Source organism: Stegodyphus dumicola, chromosome 5 (assembly GCF_044657685.1).
Source record: "Stegodyphus dumicola isolate Sdum_Otavi_A_Nest chromosome 5, ASM4465768v1".
In the NCBI taxonomy this organism is placed as follows: domain Eukaryota; kingdom Metazoa; phylum Arthropoda; class Arachnida; order Araneae; family Eresidae; genus Stegodyphus; species Stegodyphus dumicola.
Window position 1 is genome coordinate 186,814,756 of NC_140772.1, and position 23,083 is coordinate 186,837,838.

The 23,083-nt window shown below is 32.6% G+C and overlaps 1 protein-coding gene and 1 long non-coding RNA gene across 6 annotated transcripts in view; one reads left to right on the top strand and one right to left on the bottom strand.

The window, feature by feature from the left end:
• Positions 1-23,083, bottom strand: part of LOC118186063 (fatty acid hydroxylase domain-containing protein 2-like) — a 181,559-nt gene that overhangs the window by 11,481 nt on the left and 146,995 nt on the right. For 2 of the 5 annotated variants that reach the window (XM_085817468.1, XM_035356054.2), the window contains exons 3-4: positions 14,067-14,194; positions 1,979-2,187 (exon numbers count right to left, since the gene is read on the bottom strand). In XM_085817468.1, the coding sequence (XP_085673594.1) occupies positions 1,979-2,187; positions 14,067-14,194 (337 nt within the window). Of the gene's footprint in view, positions 1-1,978; positions 2,188-14,066; positions 14,195-19,114; positions 19,252-23,083 lie in introns of those variants that run through there. The other 3 variants (XM_085817470.1, XM_085817471.1, XM_085817469.1) reach the window with 2 other exon arrangements.
• Positions 1-23,083, top strand: part of LOC146997366 (uncharacterized) — a 178,821-nt gene that overhangs the window by 7,405 nt on the left and 148,333 nt on the right. Inside the window, exon 2 of the long non-coding RNA XR_015041371.1 lies at positions 19,082-19,362. This is a non-coding gene — a long non-coding RNA (uncharacterized LOC146997366). The remainder of the gene's footprint in view (positions 1-19,081; positions 19,363-23,083) is intronic.

Here is a 23,083-nt window from a genome sequence, read left to right on the forward strand (position 1 = left end):
CATGATGTGATTAAAAAAATTATATTGAATGAGCGTAGTAAAAAAAATTATAGAAAAAGATTTCACTTGCAGTAGATTATCAGGTACTTAATTTTCTTTAAAATTTTTATTATATTACACCTTTAATTTCAATTTAAGCATAAGAATTTTAAGACAATACAATAAGAATTATTTAAAAAAATCCAGAAGGTTGAAAAAGTCTTTAATTTAAATTTGATAAATTCAGTCAATCAATCAACCGATATTACTGACTGATAGCCTTATAGTTCTAAACATATGCTCAGTATTAATTAATTTAAAGCTAATTAATGAAAAACTTTGTTTCCAGTTAACTCTGATTGGAATATATTTTTATTAAAATTTTTTATTTAAATGATGGTGCTTAATTTGTGTATTTATGAGATACAAAATTTTAATACTCGCTGAAATTTTTTTTAGTAAATTAGTTAAGCCAATTTAAAATGATGTTTCAAATCCTCGTTATTAGCAATAACTCCCCCCCCCTCTCCGCAATATTTTTTTCTCAAATCAACTATCTTCTGAGATATAAGAATTCGAATCAATTGAAGCAACGAAAAGCTCACATCTGATAAACTACATACAACTTAAGTTTTTCATAGATATCGACACGAAATTTACGAGCTAGGTTTGTTCATATATAAAATATATTTTGCCACAGAACTGGAAAAATATCTTTAAGATACTCAGAACTTAAAACTTTGTAAATTCGTTTAAAGTACTCAGAACTTGTACAGTGTCTCGCGAGAAGGAAAAAAAATTATAATACGCCCAAAGGGACTTTTTTTAACTTTTTACGTGTTACTTTTATTTATTAAATCTCCCGTTCTTTGCACTTAAACCATAAAATTGAATTCAACAGCAGTATCACAAAATAATCCTTGCTCATAAAATATCTATGCTTGAAGATGCCCGCGAGGTTAATGTTAATGGAATGGCTTGAAATAGTTGAGTTTGTTAATCAAAAATTCGTTAAAGTTTTATAAAATATGAAATAGATAATAAAACAAATTACAAATATGGCCTTTCAGCTGCCCATATTCGACTGGAGGACTACGTTATTCAAAATTTGATGTCTCTAGGTACCGGTATTTTTTTACAATGCGCCAAACATACATATATTCATGCAGATTCTTCATTATTTAATATCTTTAAATATAATCCAGGACTATAATATTTGGTGGCAATAATTTTAAAAGTGATTCAGACTTTTATAGTGAACCAATGTAAAATGCCAAAACGAAATTAATAGCTCTTCTGAGCTAACGCTCCTTTGGGCAAAAAAGATGTGATTAAAAAAATTATTTAATTTAACTCTCTGTTTCTTATATGAAAGTCTGCTCCAAAAGTCATTTTGGGTTTGAAATTGAAAAAATTCCAGCAACACTTCTAAACCACAACAGTATTTTGCAACAAAAAGTTGCGATAAAACCCTAAGAGCTACTTTGATAAAGAAAAGAAAGATTAAACAAGAAATAATTAAAATTTGAAGTTTGTTTGCATTATCACTAATTAAGGTTTTCCCATCTTCGCAGTTAGCAAGTTAAATAGTTAATTTCTCTCGAAATGCTGAGAAAGGTACATTTAGTTTTTTCCATTATTATCGCATACCCTGCTTATACGATATAACGAGGTGTAAACTGAAAGATAAACACACTCTTCGGCGCTTAACGTGTTAAAACAGATAAATCGATAGACAGTGGCGCTAGTAAGGAAATGAAGAAAAAGAAGGAAACGAATGATAGACGGAACGATAAAAGGCAGTCTGGTCTTAAAGGATAGCAGAATACATACATAAAATGCAAAGATTTACAGTAAAAGAATTCCAGAAATCTTGCAAGATGAATTTTCCTCCCCATTAAATCTCATTTGAATATATCTCAACGTAGGCTCTCAGTTTGCTAATGGTAAATGTATTGATTAAATGTGTTTGATCAATGTGTAGAAAACTCTGGATTACCTGTGAGAATAGTAAAAGAAGATTTCCTCCATAAGCACTTGCATTAGAATATCGAATATAAACCTCTGGATGCTCGGGAGCTGTATTCCATTGTCGTACCCTCTGTACCTCTTCAGAACAAAGCATAGGTATATTACAGGAACAGCGATTAAAGTTTGGTTGATTAAAACATTACGGATGACATTCTGCAGCTTTTCTGGTGTTACTATCTATGTTAGACGAAAAAAACAACGTTTTATCGTGAGCTTTAAAAGAGAAGATTCAATACATGAAAAATTACTTAGTATTGTAATAATGCTCTTTGTTATAAAGCAAGGTTAAGAGCAAAACGAGATTTGTGTTATATTAAAAATTAATCAGCAACGCAGAAAACTCAAGAGCGTACCTAGAATTTTTGTTGCCCAAGGCGGTCCTTGAATTTAAAACCCCTTTTGATATACCAACAAATAATTATAAAAAATATCAAAACGACATGTAGAGAAATAAGTTTAAACTCTACTTTTACTTTTTAAAAATAACTCGAATTCCAGTATTTTAAATTATTATTATTATTATTATTATTATTTTGACATTTTAGAGGTCCATTTAATTGCTCTTGCTGTTATGTAGACAACACAGAAAGATTTCTTAAATGCAAAATATACAGAGTGGTTATAATTAAAGTCCCACTTAATTATAACCACCCTGTATATTTTGTCATAAAGGGAAAACTGCTGGACCGAAAACTACTGGAAATGCATGTTCAGTGTGGCGTCCACCATTTTCGAAAAACAAGTTAAAAAATCACATCACTGCATTCTCAACAGCAACTCTTAGCGCATCAGGAGAGATATTACGGACTTGTCTGTGTATCGCATCTTTCAATTCTGCCAAATCGTTTAGAGTATTTGCATAAATCGATTGCTTCTTCTTGCTGTAAGCCAATTACAAGCCATTGTGCTTTTGATAATTCCACAAAACAGTTTCGTTTTAGAAACGATTAAAAACGTTTTTAAACAGATATCTTCATATCTTAGAGCCGAATTCAGACTTCTGAAATCACAAATTAGCGAACTGTGAGAAAGCGATTTCCAGCTTGCGCACACTTTTGCGAGTGATTTGCGATCTCACATTATCTAATCGCTAATTTGTGGTTTTCACAGACGGATTTCTCCGTTACAGGAACGGTGCACTTGACTTTTGCCGCCTTTAAATGGTAATTTTGTTTAGGTTAATGTTTCTTAAGAGTATACAACATGTTAAACACGTGTAACAACAGGTTAAGTTAGACCTCCCACCCTTATGTCGTTTAACAATATTACATACAGCGCCATTTGCTCACAGTGATGAGTTTTTGAACGTTTTCTTTTTTTCGCGGAAAATAAATTCCAATGCCCTCCTTTACACGATTACCAAATTTGATAACCATTTGGACCAGTAGTTTTCCTTTTATGACTATTTCAAAGTGGAACTTTAATTCTAACCAAATCTGTAGTTCTTAAACACTTGTTGAATAATTTTTATTTAGAAAACGCTTCTGACAACTAACAACACTCAAACCAATCGAGAGGAAAACTCGCAATAGTATTATAATGTTTGGATTGCATTTTAGAATAAGCTTCAAAACCTCAAAAGGACTGCTCCCTACGTTTCTCGTTTCGGTTTCTCTAGCAATAACGGAAATAAAACTTCGTAATACTTTTTCTTAACGAGGAATTTTTCCTTATAATTGTCACCGTATTCATAATTTAGTTGATATTCCTAATTTGCATTCAAATTTTTCGACGAAGTAAAAAAGGCGTAACAAATATATGTAGCTGTTGAAATCCCGTAGTGATTTCTTTGAATACTCTATCTAAATTCTTTTTCTTCTTTATTTAATTCCGTGTGGAAATCCAGAATCTCATTATTTTTCACTTGCCTGGGGGAGCCAATTGCCAAAACCCTGTAAAATAAAATTTCATAAAAAAAAAAAAAAAAAAAAAAAAAAAAAAAAAAAAAATTGCCGCCTTTAAAAATGTACTGCAAAAACCCTTTTCGTAGAGTTTTTGCAGTATATTTTTTCGCTTTTAAAAAACCCCTTTTTTTAGGATTTCTAAAAATTTTGTATAGTCACGTTATAAGGAATTTACGGCTTTTTCCATGTACTCTCCCTTGATGCAACCGATAGCACGTCTACTCAGCAGTCGGAAGATCCACATTTGGAATTCTGGTGAGCATCGGTTCTAGCATCGAAAATTCTAGTAGCGTTACCATGTTCTGTTAAATTATCAATAACACTAAGTTCTGTTAAATACCATAGACCATGTTCAGCTTACCAAATGTTAAATGTGGACGCATAACTAGTTCTCAGTATGCTTTCATTCGACAGAACGTAAGGTCTTTAGTTTATCTTTGGAATTTAATCAATAAACACCTATAATATATATGTACCTGGAACAAAATCATTTGATTTAAATGTAAAAATGGATGAGGGATTTTTCTGACTTCCTCTAACGATTCTCGGAATCTGGTGAATCAATACAAATTCCATGGAAATAAGCGAAAAATAATATAAATGAGAACACTGTAAATGTAGACTTAACAACGACAACTATGCCACAGTCAAATCTTTATAGTGAAATAGCAGTGATACTTTATTTATTCGTTGCAATTTTACTTTCACTCGAGTCACTAAACTGCTGTTTATCATCATAAACATTCATTCCTAAAATTCTCCAGATATTTCTAGGAAATTTTACTCCCATGACAGATTAACATCTCTATCTTTTGGCCTTTAAAACATTCTTTAACTATTCAGAAAAACATAAAATCTGGAATTATCTTGCTGGAAAAGGTGCAGGTTTCCAGAAATACCTCTTACAAAATGGGAGAAGTATCTTTTAGTATCATTGCTTAGTTTTTCATTCTTTACTTTCCCCTTCAAAAAATCTTAACTCGGGGATGTTTTTATATCCAACCAATTATTACGTTCCATTCAGAATTCTAAGTATTCCTTGAGAAGAAATCCATTCCTTTCTGTAGATGATGGAGATATAATAAGCAAAACATCTGGCCCCCTAAAGATTAGATTTCTTTTCTTTCTGGAAATAATACTCGTATTTTACTAAGCAGTGGTCATCACAATCTCTGTGCAAATCCTCACATATTACTTCTTAGTTCTTGATTCTTTCTCCTTAACAAAGATTTTGAAGTTTTCCTAAAAGGAAATTTGCTGTCTTTTGTAGCATAACGGAAATTTAGATCATGAGTTTTTAAGAATGTGCAATCTGTTATTGTTCTTGAAATTTTTGCTGTAGTCCAATGCAGTTCGAAAAAAAGCTGAGCAAAAGTTTAACTTTCTTCCTGATGCTAAACACATTTATTTCATTCCGGATTCCATGGAATAATTAAGGATGAAGTGACTTTGGAATTGAAATATTAGATATAATTCTCTAATTAATTACAAATTAAGTCTCTTTAACTTATAAATTAAATTAAGTAATGGAAAGCTTAGTTTGGAAGTCGAAGTTTAGCTCAACTTGTTACATTGAGATTATTGATTAGACAGATTTAGAGAGTATTTTCAGCAGAAATACTAACATTTTGAAATGCCATGCAATTTAAATAAGAAAATGAAAAGAAAAGATCTTTATTGTTAGCAACAGAAATAATAGTAATATTAGTAATAATAATAATAATGATGATGAAATAATAATAAGAAGAAGAGCAACATTAATAATAATTATCATAATAACAGGAATAATAATAATAATTGTTATCATAATAATAACAGGAATAATAATAATAATTGTTATCATAATAATAACAGGAATAATAATAATAATTGTTATCATAATAATAACAGGAATAACAATAATAGTAATAATACTAAGAAAAAGATGAATGAAAGAATTATTTCAATAGGAATAATTCCTTCAGATTTTAGTGAATATGGATCAGTTTCCGTTAGAATGTCTTATGAAGGCATTTCCTCCCCTTACGCAGGTAGCTCACGTGCATCTGACTATAAAATTAACCAAATCGCTCACATTCCGTGGTTGCAGCATCGATTTTTGATTAAGTACGTTTGCCTAGATCTTCAAAGTTTGAACTAGTATAAGATTTGTCATATTTATACTACCAAAATTAATAAAAATTACTTGATACTTCAGTATCACTTGACTGCTAAGTGTATATTACTACGCCAAGGACGTCTATGAAACAGCGCAAGGCAGTGCAGAAGATTTGCATAGCTCGCAGACCTTTATATTATTTTTTAAAATAACTTTTCCTAAATGAGCCATTCTGAGCCAAACGTTGAGACATTTCTGATTGGAGAAATTTGGTTTTTTGAAAATATGCGTCTGGCTATTGTGTTCAGCTGACGCAGTACAATGACAGACGGAAGACACTCTTGAAAGGTTTTTCCTTGACGGTCGCTGGTGAAACTATAAAGAAATAATCCACAGAATGAATCACTATATAAGAAAAGGAAAATTAATCAAACATAACATAACCTAACGTAACGTAAAATAAAAGAAAGTAAAAGAGGTAGTCAGTAGCTCAGTGCAACTTGCAGTAAAGTCAACAGTGGGCTGTCAGGATAGAGCAACAATGCAGCCACAGTAGCCTGGCTAGTTGTAACACCAATAGCGAGCTACTCACGAAGATTGAATGCGAAAACAGACAGAAATAAAGGCATACTTCCCAAGCGGCATTCCATCAGCTATGGCCTGATTCCCAATCGATGGCAATTATTATGGATCCACCAGCCATGGCTGCTCTACTTGAAATTTAGTTTTTCGAAATTATTCCTTTAGTTTCAAATTTGATGTATTTTTTCAATTTAATTTGCACAGATTTGATGCAAATAATTTTGCATCACACTTAAGACTGAAAATTTACTTTTTATTCTTATAAAGTGGAAAATTAGGTAAATTAAAATCATTAAAAGTAATTTCTTTCCAAAATGAGACATTCTTTCTCGTAGAAATTTCTAGTTCCAAAAAGACTTTTAGCACATATCTGTGTAAAGTCAACAAATAAATTTGGTCTCTTTGTGTAACTCTACATTTGTCTTTTTCCAAATCATTTGTCTTTTACCAGAATCAAATGTATTAAATTTATTTTCAGGGCTTCACATTTTCACAGATATATTCTTTCCCGTATCTCCGATCTCCAAAACAGCTTCCGGACCTAAGTTTTTGTTCATCCCACTTATGTTGAGCTTCTTCTAGTTCCAAAAAGACTTTCCAAAAAAAAATTATTTTTTACTTTATTCTGCATACATATAGAGGTTCCTCCGATTTACGAAGGTTTAACCTGTTGGCAGGGTAACAGAAGGGGCAGTTGCCATACTCTTGGGTCCGGGTTCGGCATGGACAAGACATTGATGTTTGTAACTGTATAATGTTTTTATGGAATAGAGACATCTAAAATACTGTGAAATCGAAAGTCATCTTTAGGGGTGGAGGGTAAGGAAAGAGAGGCAGAAGACCTTTGAATGTTTGCCTCGTATGTTCTTCACAAGTGTAATGGACATTTCCCTCTGTCATGAGTGTGACTCGTTCATCTGCCGCTCTTTCAAGAATTTCACAGCTGAAGAATTTTTTTTTCACCTCTCTTTCAAGCAACATGACTGATTGATAAATGGGTTTGACCATTACCGAAGAATGTTTAACTGGTTAAAGTGTCTGGGCATTGATAAAAATGATACGAAACTATAGCTTTCCTATGAAAACTTTAGCAGGCGAAATCAAGCGTGGAAGCAGTCTCCATTAAGATTATTAGGGGGAAAATACTGAGCTTTTCCCAAGCCTAAAACAAACCTGTATTAAGCAATATTAAAAGACGCATGCAACCGAAATTCATGTTAAAAGCAAGAATGATATGGTAAATATATAGCCTAAATATAGTCTTCTTAAAAGGGTTTCTTGGAAATATTTACTCACAAAAAATAGATCATAAATCAGGAAACAAATGAGTTTCCGTTAAACGAGATTTATTCATTGAATACAGATGCATAGCTGTATCTAAAATTAATTTTCGGATGTATTCCTTTAATTTTATTTTTGAAATAGAAATTTTTAAAAAAGAACATATAGAAAACGAATGGCGATGAAAGGGGGGGGGTAGAGCTTCTCGCATAAAAGCAGCATTATTCTATCATTAGACGCCTTTCGCCAGCAGAAAAACAGAAACTCTATTATTATTATTACAGAAACTCTATTATTACTCTATTATTAAACTCTATTATTATTATTACATCCGGAAGTTAACGAAGTGGTTAATGCAGTAACCACTTCGTTAACTTCCGGATGTATGAAAATTCACGTCGTTCATTTAGGCGTTTCGAATATGATATAAATACCAAAGTCATTTAGGTACTGTATCAGAAAACTAATAGTTTAATGAGCAAATGCTGTAAAACGTTACGTGATATTGGCGAAATTCTAAGGAAGTCACAAGACATAATTTAATACATTATTAGGAAGCTTGAACGTCGAAGTAGTTAATGATACAAGGATAAAAAGATAACTTAATGATCGTCAAAAACATATACTTGGGACAAGTGGGAAAGAATCTCAAGGTAAGCGCTTCAGAGACAGAATATTTGATAAGAAAAGAAAAGCTAAGTATCCAATAAGAAATTGGAGAGTACTTCGGCTATATGGATTAAATGGTTGAATAGTCATGAAGAAGCTCAACATAAGTGGGATGAACAAAAACTTAGGTCCGGAAGCTGTTTTGGAGATCGGAGATACGGGAAAGAATATATCTGTGAAAATGTGAAGCCCTGAAAATAAATTTAATACATTTGATTCTGGTAAAAGACAAATGTTTTGGAAAAAGACAAATGTAGAGTTACACAAAGAGACCAAATTTATTTCAACTAAATGTGACGGACGATTTAATTTATAGTGGAGATGTATGGCAGCGAATGGTTTTTCAAATCTGATTGACGAAATTAAACAAATGGTTTAGTCCAGTGTTTTGTAATGGAATTTGGAAGGTAAAGTAAATTAATTTGAAATTTCAGATTAAGTTTCTGTACCTTTGACGTGAATATGATGTGATCCAAAACTTAAGATACAGTCTTTTCCAGTATTATTTGTCTATTACGTGATTGAGAAGCTAAAAGAAAAGTCGGGAAACTTGAACAGAATTTAGCATTCGCGCTCCACACTTGAGTGTGTAAGAACAAGAACTTGAGTGTGTAAGAATACGAAATAGTTTATAAGGTATTTAGAGGCCCAGGTTCGAGTCTAGGCGAGGGCACTGCACATTTTCCACGTCTCCTGTTTCGAAATAACATTCTACAAACTTCTAAAAGTAATTAAAATATTTCTGCAAGATTAGATGCAACCAAGCAAATTACCATGAGTTGAATAAATTACACAAGAAAATTATTTTATAATAACATACCAATTTAAAATATTGAAAAGTGTATAGCTCTATTCAATCCTTGTCTTTTATATATGCTTGTTTTTTACAAAATATTTCGTGATTTTAATTTAAATATGATTTCTCTTTCAATAACTTTTATCGAAAAGAAATTATATCCAAATGAAAATATGTATGGCACATTATGAAAATGCCAATATAAAAGATGCGTAATTTAAATTTGAGCTAAAAGATTTGATCTCTTGGCTTACTTATTCACTTTTGTCATACCTTCAAGTCTGTACGAAAAATTTCAGAAGACAGTGTACAGAGTCATTAGGTTATTTTGAAGTAAGAGACAAGAAAAATGAGTAATGGCCCTAGCTGGGACTCGAACCTGGATAGGAAGAGTCATTAGGTTATAAGGTATTTCTCCCGCCCTCCTAGCGTACCTTCGTGGTGTAGTGGTTCTGCACGCTGGGTCGGTATTCCGTGGTTCGATCCCCGGCGAAGGCGATTGCTCATTTTCATCTTGCCTGCTTCCAAAAAAGTCTCTACAAGGTTATTTTGAAGCAGGAGACATGAAAAATGAGAAATGCCCTCATCGGGATTCGAATATGGACCTCACGGATACGCGCCGAAGGCTACCGTTACACCATGAAGGCATGGTGGAAGCAGGGAACAAATGCGTTATAACTGTAATTATAATGACGTGAAATCCCACTTTCCATAATTGGATAGATTATGTACTTTGATGAAGCTGAGCCATCTGAGATTGCGTTGTGGGAAATGTCAAAGATAAAAGTGTAAGAAACATAGGACGAAACATCCATACTCCACTACCTGCTTATTTCGCTGTAGACAATCAAAACTGTGCTTTGGGTAATGTGAAAAGTTTGGGATCAAGCAGTATGCTGGATAGCTTAGACTGACATAGTTCCTTCTATCGTACAGCTTTTTTTGTACACTGTGTAATTTCTTGTATATCAAAGGTATATTGTTAAAGTTCCATAACTTGATGCGATAAACCATTGTGAGTTACTCTTTCTCACTTAAAAATCAAACATTCATGCAATCACTGAATTAAACAAAACAATGAATAGTAATTTTTACGTTTTACTATTTTCTTATAAAAAAACAAGAACTTTTTCGCGGATATATTTAAAACACTAAAAAATTTGTTATCCATGCTGCTCTTCGAAAAACCGAAGTAGAATAAAGAGGACTTTTGTAATATGGCAGATGCTCTTAGCGCGTATTCTTTTGAAATCTTTATCGTGTATTCAAGACATTTTTCGAAACTACGAAATATTATTCCATAATTTATTCGAAGAGTACTTTAAGCGTAATTTGCTGTATTAATGTTCACAATTATCATATATTATGCCAACACGTGTTCCAAAACGTAATAAATTCTTTGCTAGACAGTGAGAAAAAATATTATACAAGAATGTACATGATATCAGGGATGACCTTTTATTAATATCATAAATGATAGAAAAATTATTAATTAAACATATAATAAATTCTACCAAATCTACAGCAAAGACTACAGACGTTTCTGATGTAAAAACTACTTCAGAAAGAAAGAATGAAAAAGATTTACAACAAAACTAACTTAGGAAAACTACTACAGAAATTGCTTCAGAAAAACTTCTTCAGAAAGATTTACAGAAATGCACAGGATTAAAACAAAAGGCTTTCAGCAACCCAGAATGACATGATTTTTTTTAAAAAGAAAAACTAATAAAATTTGAAAGCTTTCAGATTTTACATTACGTCCAAAGGGGCGTTTTTTTAACGTTTTGTGTGTTACCTTTATTAAATATCATATTGTTCGCACTCAAACCATAAAATTCCATTCAACAGCAATATCGCAAATAATTTTAAAATGAGCGTATATTTAGAATTTCGGATACACAGTGTCGCGCTGAAGATAAAAAAATGCTTTTTTTTTTTTTTTTTTTTTTTTTTTTTACATTGTTGCCAATTTTTGCTTTGAAATCTTTGAGTTTGTTGATTAAATATTCTTTAATGTGTGACAAAATATGAAATAGATAATAAAACAAATTTCAAATTAGCGATTCCAGATGCCCATATTCGGTGGAAAATTACGTTTATTCATAATTTGATGGCTGTAGGTACCGTTTTTTTTATCACAATGCGACAAACATACATACATTTACGCAGATTCTTCATTATTTAATTTCTTTAAATATAATAAAGGGCTGTAATATTTGGTGGCAACAGTTTGAAAGGGGAATTTACGCAGAAAGTGAATCAACGCGAAATGCCAAATCGAAATTAATAGCCCTTTGGGCTAATCATTCAGTTCTAGGATCTAAGTTGCTACCAACAGATTACAATGGTACATTTCTCGCTGAATGAGGAAGAAAAAAGCAATGAAATTAAAATATGACTAAGGCAGTAATTGCCAAAATTAATTTAATATGAAAACTAGCAGTCTCTCAGGTATTTCTTGTACATTCCGCTGAAGTTGATGATCAACCCTAATTGATTAAAATATTTTAAATAAACTAATACTCAGACTAACTCTTAGATACTACAGACGCTCTCTAAAAACAATATAAATTCACAGAAGACATCTTTTTATCGCGCTATCGAAAAATGTTATCGAATAAACTATTCTTCAAAATTTTCTATGTCGTTTTACTAATGAATAGGAAGAAGACATAAGATATGTCATCATTCATTCTACTATCGAATTTTATTTCCTTAATATGAATTTTAATCGTTATCATTAGTACTTCATCTAATTCTTCTTTTCGAGTAGTATGGTTAGAATTTCAAAAATAAGAAATTGCTTTGATAAACAGAAAATGAAAAAATGAACATAAGAAAAGAATCGATACCACAGAAAAAAATAAGCGTAGGCATCTCCCTCATGTCCAAGAAATTAGGAATCGCAGCATTATCAAAAAGTGGAAAGCGACGAAATGCGAAACCTTTTACTTTGCAAATGTATCTTCAGTTTAAAAAAAAATTAAATTGCATTATATCCCATATAAGAGCGCGAGAGAAAGCAAAATAATGTCTTTTTATACATTGTAAGGATTATGTTAATTTTATTAACAGTTAAATTTTGAGTTAAATTTCCTTTCCTATCGATTCTTAACTTACCATTTCCGGCCAGAACGTAGTTTTAGAATCACGTCTGAATACATAATGAGGAAGAGCGGTATTTAACCGCGAAGTTCTTTGGTGTTAGTGAAAGAGATACCAGATACTATGGATAGCACGTGTCCGCCTTTTTACGCTACTCTCTCGTAAGCTATTATTACGCTCGGCCGTACTTTAGGCCCTTGATAGCTTCGCAGTCTATTAACGTTAAGGGCCAACTCTGTTAGAATTTAGATAGCTTCGGCTATATCTCTTTAGTTAAGATTAGTTTAGTTTAATTCTTAGTATCTCAAGTTCAAGCCCGAGTGTCGGCTTTATTGTACACTCCAAGACGGAGTTAAACTTTAGTTGGAATAATAAAGGGTTTACCCTTTTATCTTGTTGTTTCCTCTTACACGAACTCAAGCAATTATTCGCTTATCAGTTCTTAAGATTCTTCACTTCCAACAGTAACTTAGAATTACACAGTGAGGAATCCTACAACACAGTAAAATTAAATAAAAAACAAAAAATAAAATAAAATGATTTCATACTGGTTTTTGAATTTACAAAATATGACGAAGTAAGTTAAAAAAGCAGATTAAATTTCGAAATTATAAAGTTATGGGTATATAAAAGAAACGCCCAGGAAAAGAGAATTGTCGTAAAACAAATGAAGGAAGGATAATAAAAACAAAATAAAAAAGTCTAAAAAAAGGATAATTGATTTTAGTTTGGAATGAGGCATTTAGAACTATCATATAAAGGGGTTTTCAAGAAGTTTTATAAAGTCGGAAGATCTGAGGTAACCTACATTAAAACCAAGGTAAATGCATTCTTTGGAATATTGCATTAAAAAGAAACAATCGCAAGTGGTTTTATAAATGGAAAGTGTAATTACTTTTTAAAATAAGTCACAAAAATCAATAATTTGTTTATTAACAATAAAAAGAATAATGTGAATTCCTAATGAAAAATGAATGCTTATTGAATGCAGCAGTAACCTAGTAGAGACATTAGGTTATTTCGAAGCAGGAGATGGGGAAAATGAGCAATATCGGAGCTCGAACCACTCAAATACGCGCCGAGTGTGCTGACTATTACACCACGAAGGCTTTTAATGATAGCATTCATTTAATTTTAATCAAAAATATTATTAATTATTAAGAGATGAATTCATTTGCTAGGATATTAACAAATAAATAATACATTAACAAATAAATAATTAACAAATAAATAATACACTTAAAGAGATATTGGTGTTTTTAGAACCCGGAAACGTGATAAGCTAGCTATTACGTCTCCAGGATTCGAGCCATGGATCTTCTGTATTAATTAAATGAGTTACTTGTTACACCACGACAGCAAGTACGGGGAAATATCATTTTCCACTACTGCTGCTAAAAAATTCATGCGAATATACTATAATTACATGTTTCAGGTAAGCAAATTATTTTTGAGAAAACAATGCCATCTAGTTGACAAATGTTACCATCTAGTTGTCAAATCCAATACACAAACATGAACTACACATACATTAACTCAAAAAGACTAAAATTTAAATGTTATTACTCAAAAGTCGCAGTTCAAACTATTGTATTATTTGACGGAAAATACAACTTACCGGATATTTGGTGACATTTGGGTCCGGTATTTTAAACTGTTTTAAAAATTCTGGCTTCCCAGTCATGTCAATGAACGTAAAAAAAGCCGAAACTATCCAGTATACAGTGAGCATTATGATAAGAGGAACTGAAAAGAAAAGTTATAAAAATGGATATCTTGAGTTTAATAACGCAATTAGCATTCTAATAAATGCGAATGCTTGCCATATTTAACATATTATTATGATAAACTTTATGCTATTTTAGATGCAATGGTGTGAAAATTTGTACTGTATTTTTAAAAACACTTTTGAAAACTGTAACACTACTACAGCATTTTTGTAAAGGAATGATGATGAGCTTTTTGAGTTTTCTGGAAATTTGTCTACCCCACAAGTTCGTGTTCATGAATTATTAGTTTACAAAAAATATGATGTGGGCACCACATGACTTCCTTGTATGGCCTATTAAGTTATATACATTTTTGCTGCATTTCATTTATTTCTCAGAATTTCATCAGAGATATATTTCTCATTCAATTAATTAAGTTCTCACTTCGCGGCAAAGCAAAATCACATAAAAATTCAAAATATCTTCGTTAAAAATTGTAATATACAGAAAAACATAAAACACCAAATACAGTTAAAACTGTTCAAAAAACACTTTTTACAAGTAAAATTAGATTTTCTACGCAAAAACAAGCAATTCGGACAGCATGCAGGAAGGCAGATTTTTCGGTGCACGAAACTGAAAGTTTACTTCTGGTCCCACTCGACAAAAAGACACCGAAGGTGCAGAAACTAACTTTATTCACTATTCTACTGAGTTTTAAATGTAAGCAAATGGCGGTTCGTTAGGCTTAACTTGCGACTTTTAATTTGTTGATAATTATACAACTATTGCATGCAGATTAACTAAAAGCATAAAAACCTTAACCGAAACATAATAAAAATATAATTCAAACACCTTTTAAAGCAAAAATGCACAATTTACCAACATATAAGAAGAAGAAGAAGAAGAAGAAGAAAAAAAAAAAAAAAAAAAAAAAAAAAAAACCTGAGCTTACCGAGCCGACTAACAGAGTAGGTATATACAGATATTTATATAATTTTGGTGCAGCCGATTGCAACCAAAAAGGGAGGTGCACATTTACATGTTATAGCAGTCCCATGTACAAAATGGGAACGTTCTACTACTGCTCGTTCTTGAGTTATGCCTCTACTGTTATACATGCAGACGTACGTACGTACGTACAGATGTCAATAAAAAGTCTCTTCTGAAAAAATTTTACAATCCTTTTTGGCAAAAACAGTCTTTTATTCTCTCCGTACGTACAGAAGTCATACAAAAATATCGTTCAAATGGTTTCCAGAACGGTTGACAGGGATACTTTCGCTGAAATATGATACTGGAAATATTTTTTCGATTACAATGCTTCCTTTGCGTCGTACAAGCAAGTAAAAAGTATACACGAGTAAAAGTTACGGCAGTCGTGAAAGCAAAGTGTTAGTATCTTCTTGGACAATTAATTACCCGCAAATTAGTTAAATTAGTTTTTTTTGGGAGAAAAATTCGTAGATAAGACTATCATTTGCAAGAGGTGAAATAAATGAAGAAAAATTAACTGTTCATACTTAAGACTCTGTCAGCCTCTCTTCAAACTATTATTACGCTCGGCCGTACTTTAGGCCCTTGATAGCTTCGCAGTCTATTAACGTTAAGGGCCAACTCTGTTAGAATTTAGATAGCTTCGGCTATATCTCTTCCTGAGAAACTTCGAAAAAGCAAATGTAAGCGCAAAGGCGAACTAAGATAGTATTGTTTAAAAAGAATAAATTATCGAGCTGGAGATTACTTTAATGCGGTTATAGCAACCAATGACTGTTCAGTCGTCAATTTAGATCTTTCTAGACAGATTCTAGAAACACTTAGATTCAAGCGTGCGAAGGGACTACTGCGTAATAGTAGTAAATTTCAAACCTAAAAATCGTGTATATCCTTTTGTACCCAAAAGTATAAAGTTTTGCTTCTTATTCAGTGGCGTGGATCTAAAATAGTTCCTTACGTTCAGTGAGCATTAGAATTTAAATAAGTATTGATTCGAAGAAGTACCGCTTCCAGGAGCGCACACTTTAACAAGCAAAAATCTTTTCATAGGGAACGAGGCATCAAATGAAAATTTTCAGCTGACTAGCTGCAAATTTAAGGAACACGAGGGTTTACAACTATTCATGAAACCTTCAAGATTTATTGAGTTATGACTTCTAGACGTGGGACGCGAGAGTTCTTTGCAAATTTCGTAAGGTCTACGTAGAGATGTTGCGCTAGAAACGATGCTTTGTTAGAACTTTTCTTTCATTTCTCTTTATGTGCTGGAAAGAGCATCTGATAAACCCACGGAGACGTACCTCCGGCTTTTAGATTGTGGAGGCATGCAAAAACTGCATTCAAGTGTAAACAAGTAAATATGTTATATTGGTAAGTGTGAGGTGGATATTATGATAAAGAAAAATTTACGTCAATGTCTAACCGGTTGCGAAGGCATAAATATCTATGGAAGAATTTGCGTGTATAAATATTTTTTCAGCATCTATGGAAGAATTTGCGTGCATAAATATTTTTTCAGCATTTGTATTATTGAATATTTTAACAGCTTAGTAACTTTTAAGGAGAATAAAATAATAGACAAACAATATTTATGTTTCAAATATTATGAGGTTTAAAAGAAAATATGAGCATTTCATTGGTTGCATGCAGAGTATAAAAACGGCTAAATGTAAACTAGAATCTGAAAGACAAGCCTGAGTTTCCTGGAAAATTAATGAATGGGATTGTTAAAAACCTTGAGTCAGCAAAATGTGAGAAAGGGGGAATCTGTGCTTTTGTTGAAATTATTGTGTACGCGAAAAAATATGATGCTGGATATTGTACCGTATTGATAAATAAAATATTTTAATCTTGCATCCTAATGAAAATTAAAAAGTTAATTCCGTCGCAGACAATTGATTCAGATTTCAATAATAAAACAATTTAAAGCTGTTGAATTGCACTATCGTAGAGAGATTAAAAGCACAAACATATTGTTACGAATTCTGTACCTATGCAAACAAATTTAGTGAAAGGATATGTAAATTGTAGTATATCTTGTCCAATGTAACATGGAAGGCCTCAAGAGTGTAAAACCTAGCCGCAAAAACAGCGTTACAATGATAAATCCATTTAACATTTAGTTAAATTGTTTTGGTGAGACAGCACCAAGTTAGCGATGGTTTTTTGCTTTTTTGTATTGCTTTGTGTTGACGTTCTTTAGTAGTCTGAAGAGGTAATTAAAGAAATCTGCTGTACGAGTACTTTTGTGTAAAAATTACCAGAACAGTAAAGTGTTTTTGAAAAATACATTTCATCAAAATTTGTCATCGGTTCTGTGCACATCCGACGAACGAATTCATATGTACGTAACAATTTTTGGTGCCCAAAATGGGATTGAATATCGGTGACAAGAGCAATGGACGAGAAACCAAGGCAATTGGTGACAGCTTTTGCTACATTTAAAGCAGTCCCCATGCAGGCTAAGAAGTGACAGGCCAAGAAAAGAGGGAAGGGACAGTCAAGTCGGATAAAGAGGAGCTGAAAGCCGGCCAAGCAGAGTGGAAAGCGAGTCAAAAAAAGATGGAAGAGACCGTCAGATCGGTTCAAGAAAAGGTCGAAGCAGGTCAAGAGGAAATGAAAAGAGAAATTATTACCAAAATTGAAAACATATTCTAAGCTATGGAAGATAGAATAGATATAGTTGAATATAAAGCTGAAGAAATTGAAGAAAGACTTCCTGTTCGCGAACAACAAATCGAGGAGTTTCTGTTGTCGAACAGCAAATCGAAGACATAATTTCTGCTGTCACCAAAGAAGATGATAGCTTGAAGAAAAACATAGTGACAGCTGAAAACAATTTTAACAGGCTTTAAGTTTCTACCTATATCTTCTCTACCCTTTTTCAAACTGATGGAAAGAGTTCTAGGCAAGTAAGTGTACAAGAGTCAGTTCTCTGTAGTGGCAGATGCAAGCGGATGGGATTCCGAAGCTAAGGCCTGCCATCTTGCACTTCTCTGAAAGCAGAGGCAGCGCATATCCTTCCGAATACTAGACGCTAGACGTCGAAGCTCTATCTGGCGCTTTGAGCTGCGATATGGTGGTGTTTTATGGTGCGATATGGTGGTGTGTTATGGTGTGATATGGTGGTGTGTTATGGTGCGATATGGTGGTGTGTTATGGTGCGATATGGTGGCGCGTTGAACTGCGCCTAAGTGTTTAAAAGACGGTCTAGTTCAAAGTCTCGCCAACAGAGGCGTACAGAAACACTCCAGAAGATCACTACGGGTGCTAAAAGAATATCTCATCTCGCATTTTCGGAGTGTGCTTTAAAGTACGCTATGAAATTCGAGGCAGCTCAGGAAGTAACTCGTAGAGAACGCCATCCAATCAGAGCAGCAAATGCCTAGGAGACAATGAATCATTAACAAGGCAAGTGAATGCTTTGAGACGGAATAGAAGTTGATTAAATGTGGGGTAAAATTAGACAACCGGAAGTAGCCTATAACAGGAGCCCATAACATTAGAGCCCATAACAGGTTTTAATGGACAACTCAAAGTGGTACATTAATTAAGCCCATAACAGTATTGAAACAATCAATATAGTGTTCCAATTCAACATTACATATCACGAACCTAAATATCAGGGAGATATATGCATACATCAAAATGAATTAAGATTTTTTTACTATAGAAATAAAATAGATGAAAATCAAATTCTGGTATTCATTTCATTTATTTTTAAGCATTTATTTTTAATATATTATAAACACTAAATGTTTTAAAATTAAAACCCTATTAAATTAGTATATATTATAAAACTGCTCAACAAAATACAGTTGTAATAAAAAGAAATAAAGGGGCAAACATTTGATTATGTTGATCTAAATTCAGAAAAACCATGGCCATTTATACCTTGTAAAATATAATCCAAAATTTCATATTACAGACTTTTAAATGAACGATGGTGAAGACCACTTACGAAGGAACTGGAGAACAGCCAAGACCCGGAAGCTAAGCTCGCTTCCCTGCAAAGAAGCGCCAAACAAATCTGTGCACATCTCGGGGAGCGACGGTTGTTACCTACTGAGAAGCTCCATTCTGAAGCACTTCAGATTCCTGCAATAAGTGGCGGCAGTAATGGACTTAAGGAACATGTCTTTGAATTTCTTGTTGTACATGGCAGTTCAAAAAAAGGTGAAATTAGTACGTGTTAATTTACATCTAACGGTGAGTCTCAACCACTTACTTCTTCCTGTAGGCATGTATTTAGCCCTTTGTTCATATCAGAAATACAAATATTTTAGGTATCCTGAGCAACGAAAACTACATTTAATCTCATCAAAATTGTTGAACAGCCATTGTGTGTCTTTTACCCAGGTTGCTCATTCCTACGCTTCATGGTATCACTTGATAGCATTTGATGAAAAGATTGGTAGTATTTAATCAGGTTTAACTCACCGTGAAAGATATCTACGTGAAAAGTTTTCGATACTACTATGATGCTTTCGGGTTTTTGGACTTTGCTTATTCCATTGGTCAAATTATGCTACATTAGTGTTCATTTGCGGTAGGGCATTTCAAAAATGGGCCTTTGCTAGCACTGGTCTGGAGGTATATGGAAGATATGACATGCTTCCATTTTCCTAAAAATATTTCGTTAAATTCTCAACGTGGTAATATTCACAGAAGCCTCTAACTTTGTCAAAATTTTTCCATGTTCAAAACAGCATTTAAAACTGCATTTTCACCAGAACTGTATTTTAATACGTGGAAGGCATTACATCATATTCAGCAGATGATCGTAATTTGTTCAGCTGGCGATTCTTCTTTTACATTAAGAAATCTTCACTAGCTCACCAAATGCCTACACGCCTTAGAACTGTATTCCCGTTATTTCGATAATACATGCATCTGTCGCAAAATACAAATGTAGATCCGATATTTAAAAGTATCTCATTTGATGCATCTCATATCTGATGTTTATGGCGTAATGCCTCCCGCTGACGACAATTTGAGCTAAGTATTTTCGTGCATTGAAATGAATACTTCTCATTGAGTTTTTAATTCTGTGCAAAACGTTTTATTCATCTATTCGATTTTTGGAAATTTATTAAATTTTTAGAAACTTTCGAACCATTCTGTATTGGCCAATGCCGGTCTGAAACCAAATCCAATGATTTTAAGTCTTGAAAAGTATCTTTTTTATGTGCAGACAAAGCTAAAAATGTACATTCACAGAAAGAGATAGTAGAAAATGAAATAAATTTACAATTACTCAAATGGAATTGTTAATTTAGTTTTAATAAAATCTCAAAGTAAACTGGAAGTTATGATGTAAAATTTAAAATTAGGCAAGGAAGCAACTTAACTTTCCAGTAGATTTTGTTTAAAATTCGAAGAGTTTTATTCATATTCTGCATCAAACTAAGATTGTTTTTTATACCTAATTTTAAAGAAATTTTTTTAAAACCTGAATTTGAAATTTAAGTTACACAAAGACTTTTTAAATTCTGAACATGCTGCATATCTATAATTAACTTTGGACACAATGTTATCGATTATTGCCTAATTTTGGTAGGAATATTTGCAGAAACGATTAAATAAAAGAATCTACTATTAAACTTTTCATAACAAATAAAAACTTCAAATGTTCCTCCATTTTCACGCAGTTCCTCAGAGAGTCGTGGCTCATAATTTGAGATGTCCTGGCTTAGGAAATGATCTCAATTAGTGTGCACAACCATCATGCGAATAACCAGATAGTCTAGGATTTAGCCTCGTCAGCTCTCTCATCTAGCTATTTCCAGGAACGTATCCATTAAATAAATGGATCACTGAGACTAAAGTACTTCCCCAATCATAATATTATCGACAATATTAGCTTATCAGAGCTTAGTATTTTTTCAGTTTTTTTATTTTCATTCGTCATTACTTATCAATCCTTTTCATTAAGACTACTCTCAGATTCATAGATTAGAAACAATTAGATTAGAAATCTATTTCGTGTAATAAATGGTAGGGCCATCATACAGTAGCTATTACTTGCTGTATTAGAATCATCTTTATCAAATCTAAAATAAAAGACCCTAGTGTAATTTAGATAATGATGGTTATAACATTGAATAATATAGGGGTATGGACTTTTCTTGTTTCATTCAACCTCCTATTTGATTCGGTTTCTCGTAATTTTCTGGACTTATTTCAACTTTTCAACATCGTCGAAAAATAAACGCAGTTCCTTGAAGCAGAAAATGCCCGTAAAATGGGAGTATATTTTGAAAAATAAAATTTTGAGGTAAGATAAAAGAAAGTTTGATGTTTCTATCAGTGATGCCTTTTAACAGAGTCATTTAAATTACAGATCATCATTAGTTCACTGGTTCAAACTAATAAAAGTTGTATCATGAAGCTAGTCGCATTATTCTGAAAACAAAGAGTTTGTCAAGGAACAAACCGAATATTTACGCAGCGTAAGAAAACAAAATTACACATAAATTTATTTTAGAAAATTCAAAACAATTTTTTATGACTTTAGTGAAAATACTCTGTTAGTAAAAGTCACATAAAATGAAAAGAGTGCAAAATACACTGTTTATATTTATGGTTATAGTTATATACATTTTATAATCAAAATTGTATCAAGGACGTGTTTTACTTACATATACGGCTTACTTAACACACATCTGAATATATATACACACGTTTTACAATTAATACCTTAAAAATTGTTCCGAAATTTTTAGCTAGATTTAGATTTTACATTCTTCTGTGAAATTAAACTTCTGAACTTAAAATAATTCTACAGTTTGCATAGGCTAGAAATGCTTTACAATCTGCTCACTGTAACCGGCTAGGCAAGTTATTTTGAGACGATAATGTCTGAATAGGGAAAAGGTTTCGATGCTCGAATAATTATTAGTAATTGGCCAGATCCCACTCCATTCTGGGATAATGTTATTAAATATGACTTAACATTCGCATAATATCTGAGTCCGTGGTATATCAAGCAAATTTGTAATAGGAATGTGCATTGTATATAATACAAAGATAATGAGTGATTTCTAACATGATCCTTGTTTGAGTTGACTTTCTGAAAAAGTTTTTTCTGCATGGTTTTAGTTACGTATGCTTCTTTTCACATTCGTTAACATATTTCCTGAGGTGTGCTAGCGAACGCAATTCGTCTTACCCTCCACGCGCTTTATGAAGCCTGATTTTTTGCTGGATTCGCCTACATACACGTGTGCGCTTACGTATTTGCCGTACAAGATTTGCATTTTTATCTAGAAGCAGTGATTTTTCATTCAGTTCAGTTCTTTTCATGCAATTTGATAAAATATGCAAATTCTCTTAATTTATTTCACCAGTGTATAAATGTAATACGTATTCTAAGTCATGCTTTCGAGACATGAAAAACGCAAGTTGAATTTCGTCAATCGGTCCAGTAGAACGGGAGATATAGAACTGTCCCATTTTTTTTTTTGCGCAGTGTGTATGAAATATTAACCATTCATATCTGTAATACCCGCAGTCTCATATCTCCTTCAATCGAGATGTCATCCCGTCGAACTGGAGAATTGTTGTAAGCGTGATCATTAAGATAATGAATTCTCGATCCGATGGATTGGCTATGGAGTTAGGACACCTTGAACTTCCAGCTAGGCCATCAAACATCATGCCTAGTGATTTCTTATCTATCAAGACAAACTAAGGACGATCAATTGATATCATGTTTAGAATTTTGAAGGCCCGAATATCAATTGAAATTCAAAGCATACACGTAGCTGTAATGAAACGTGCAAAGAATGGAACTGGATATTTTGCATTTGAACAGGTGATGTCCACGTGAAATGCTTGTGATATAAAAACTACTTATTTTTAAATACAGCTGTAAAGATTAATGTAACAGATAATACGTTAAGCTTTGTTGCTATAATTAAAAAACACA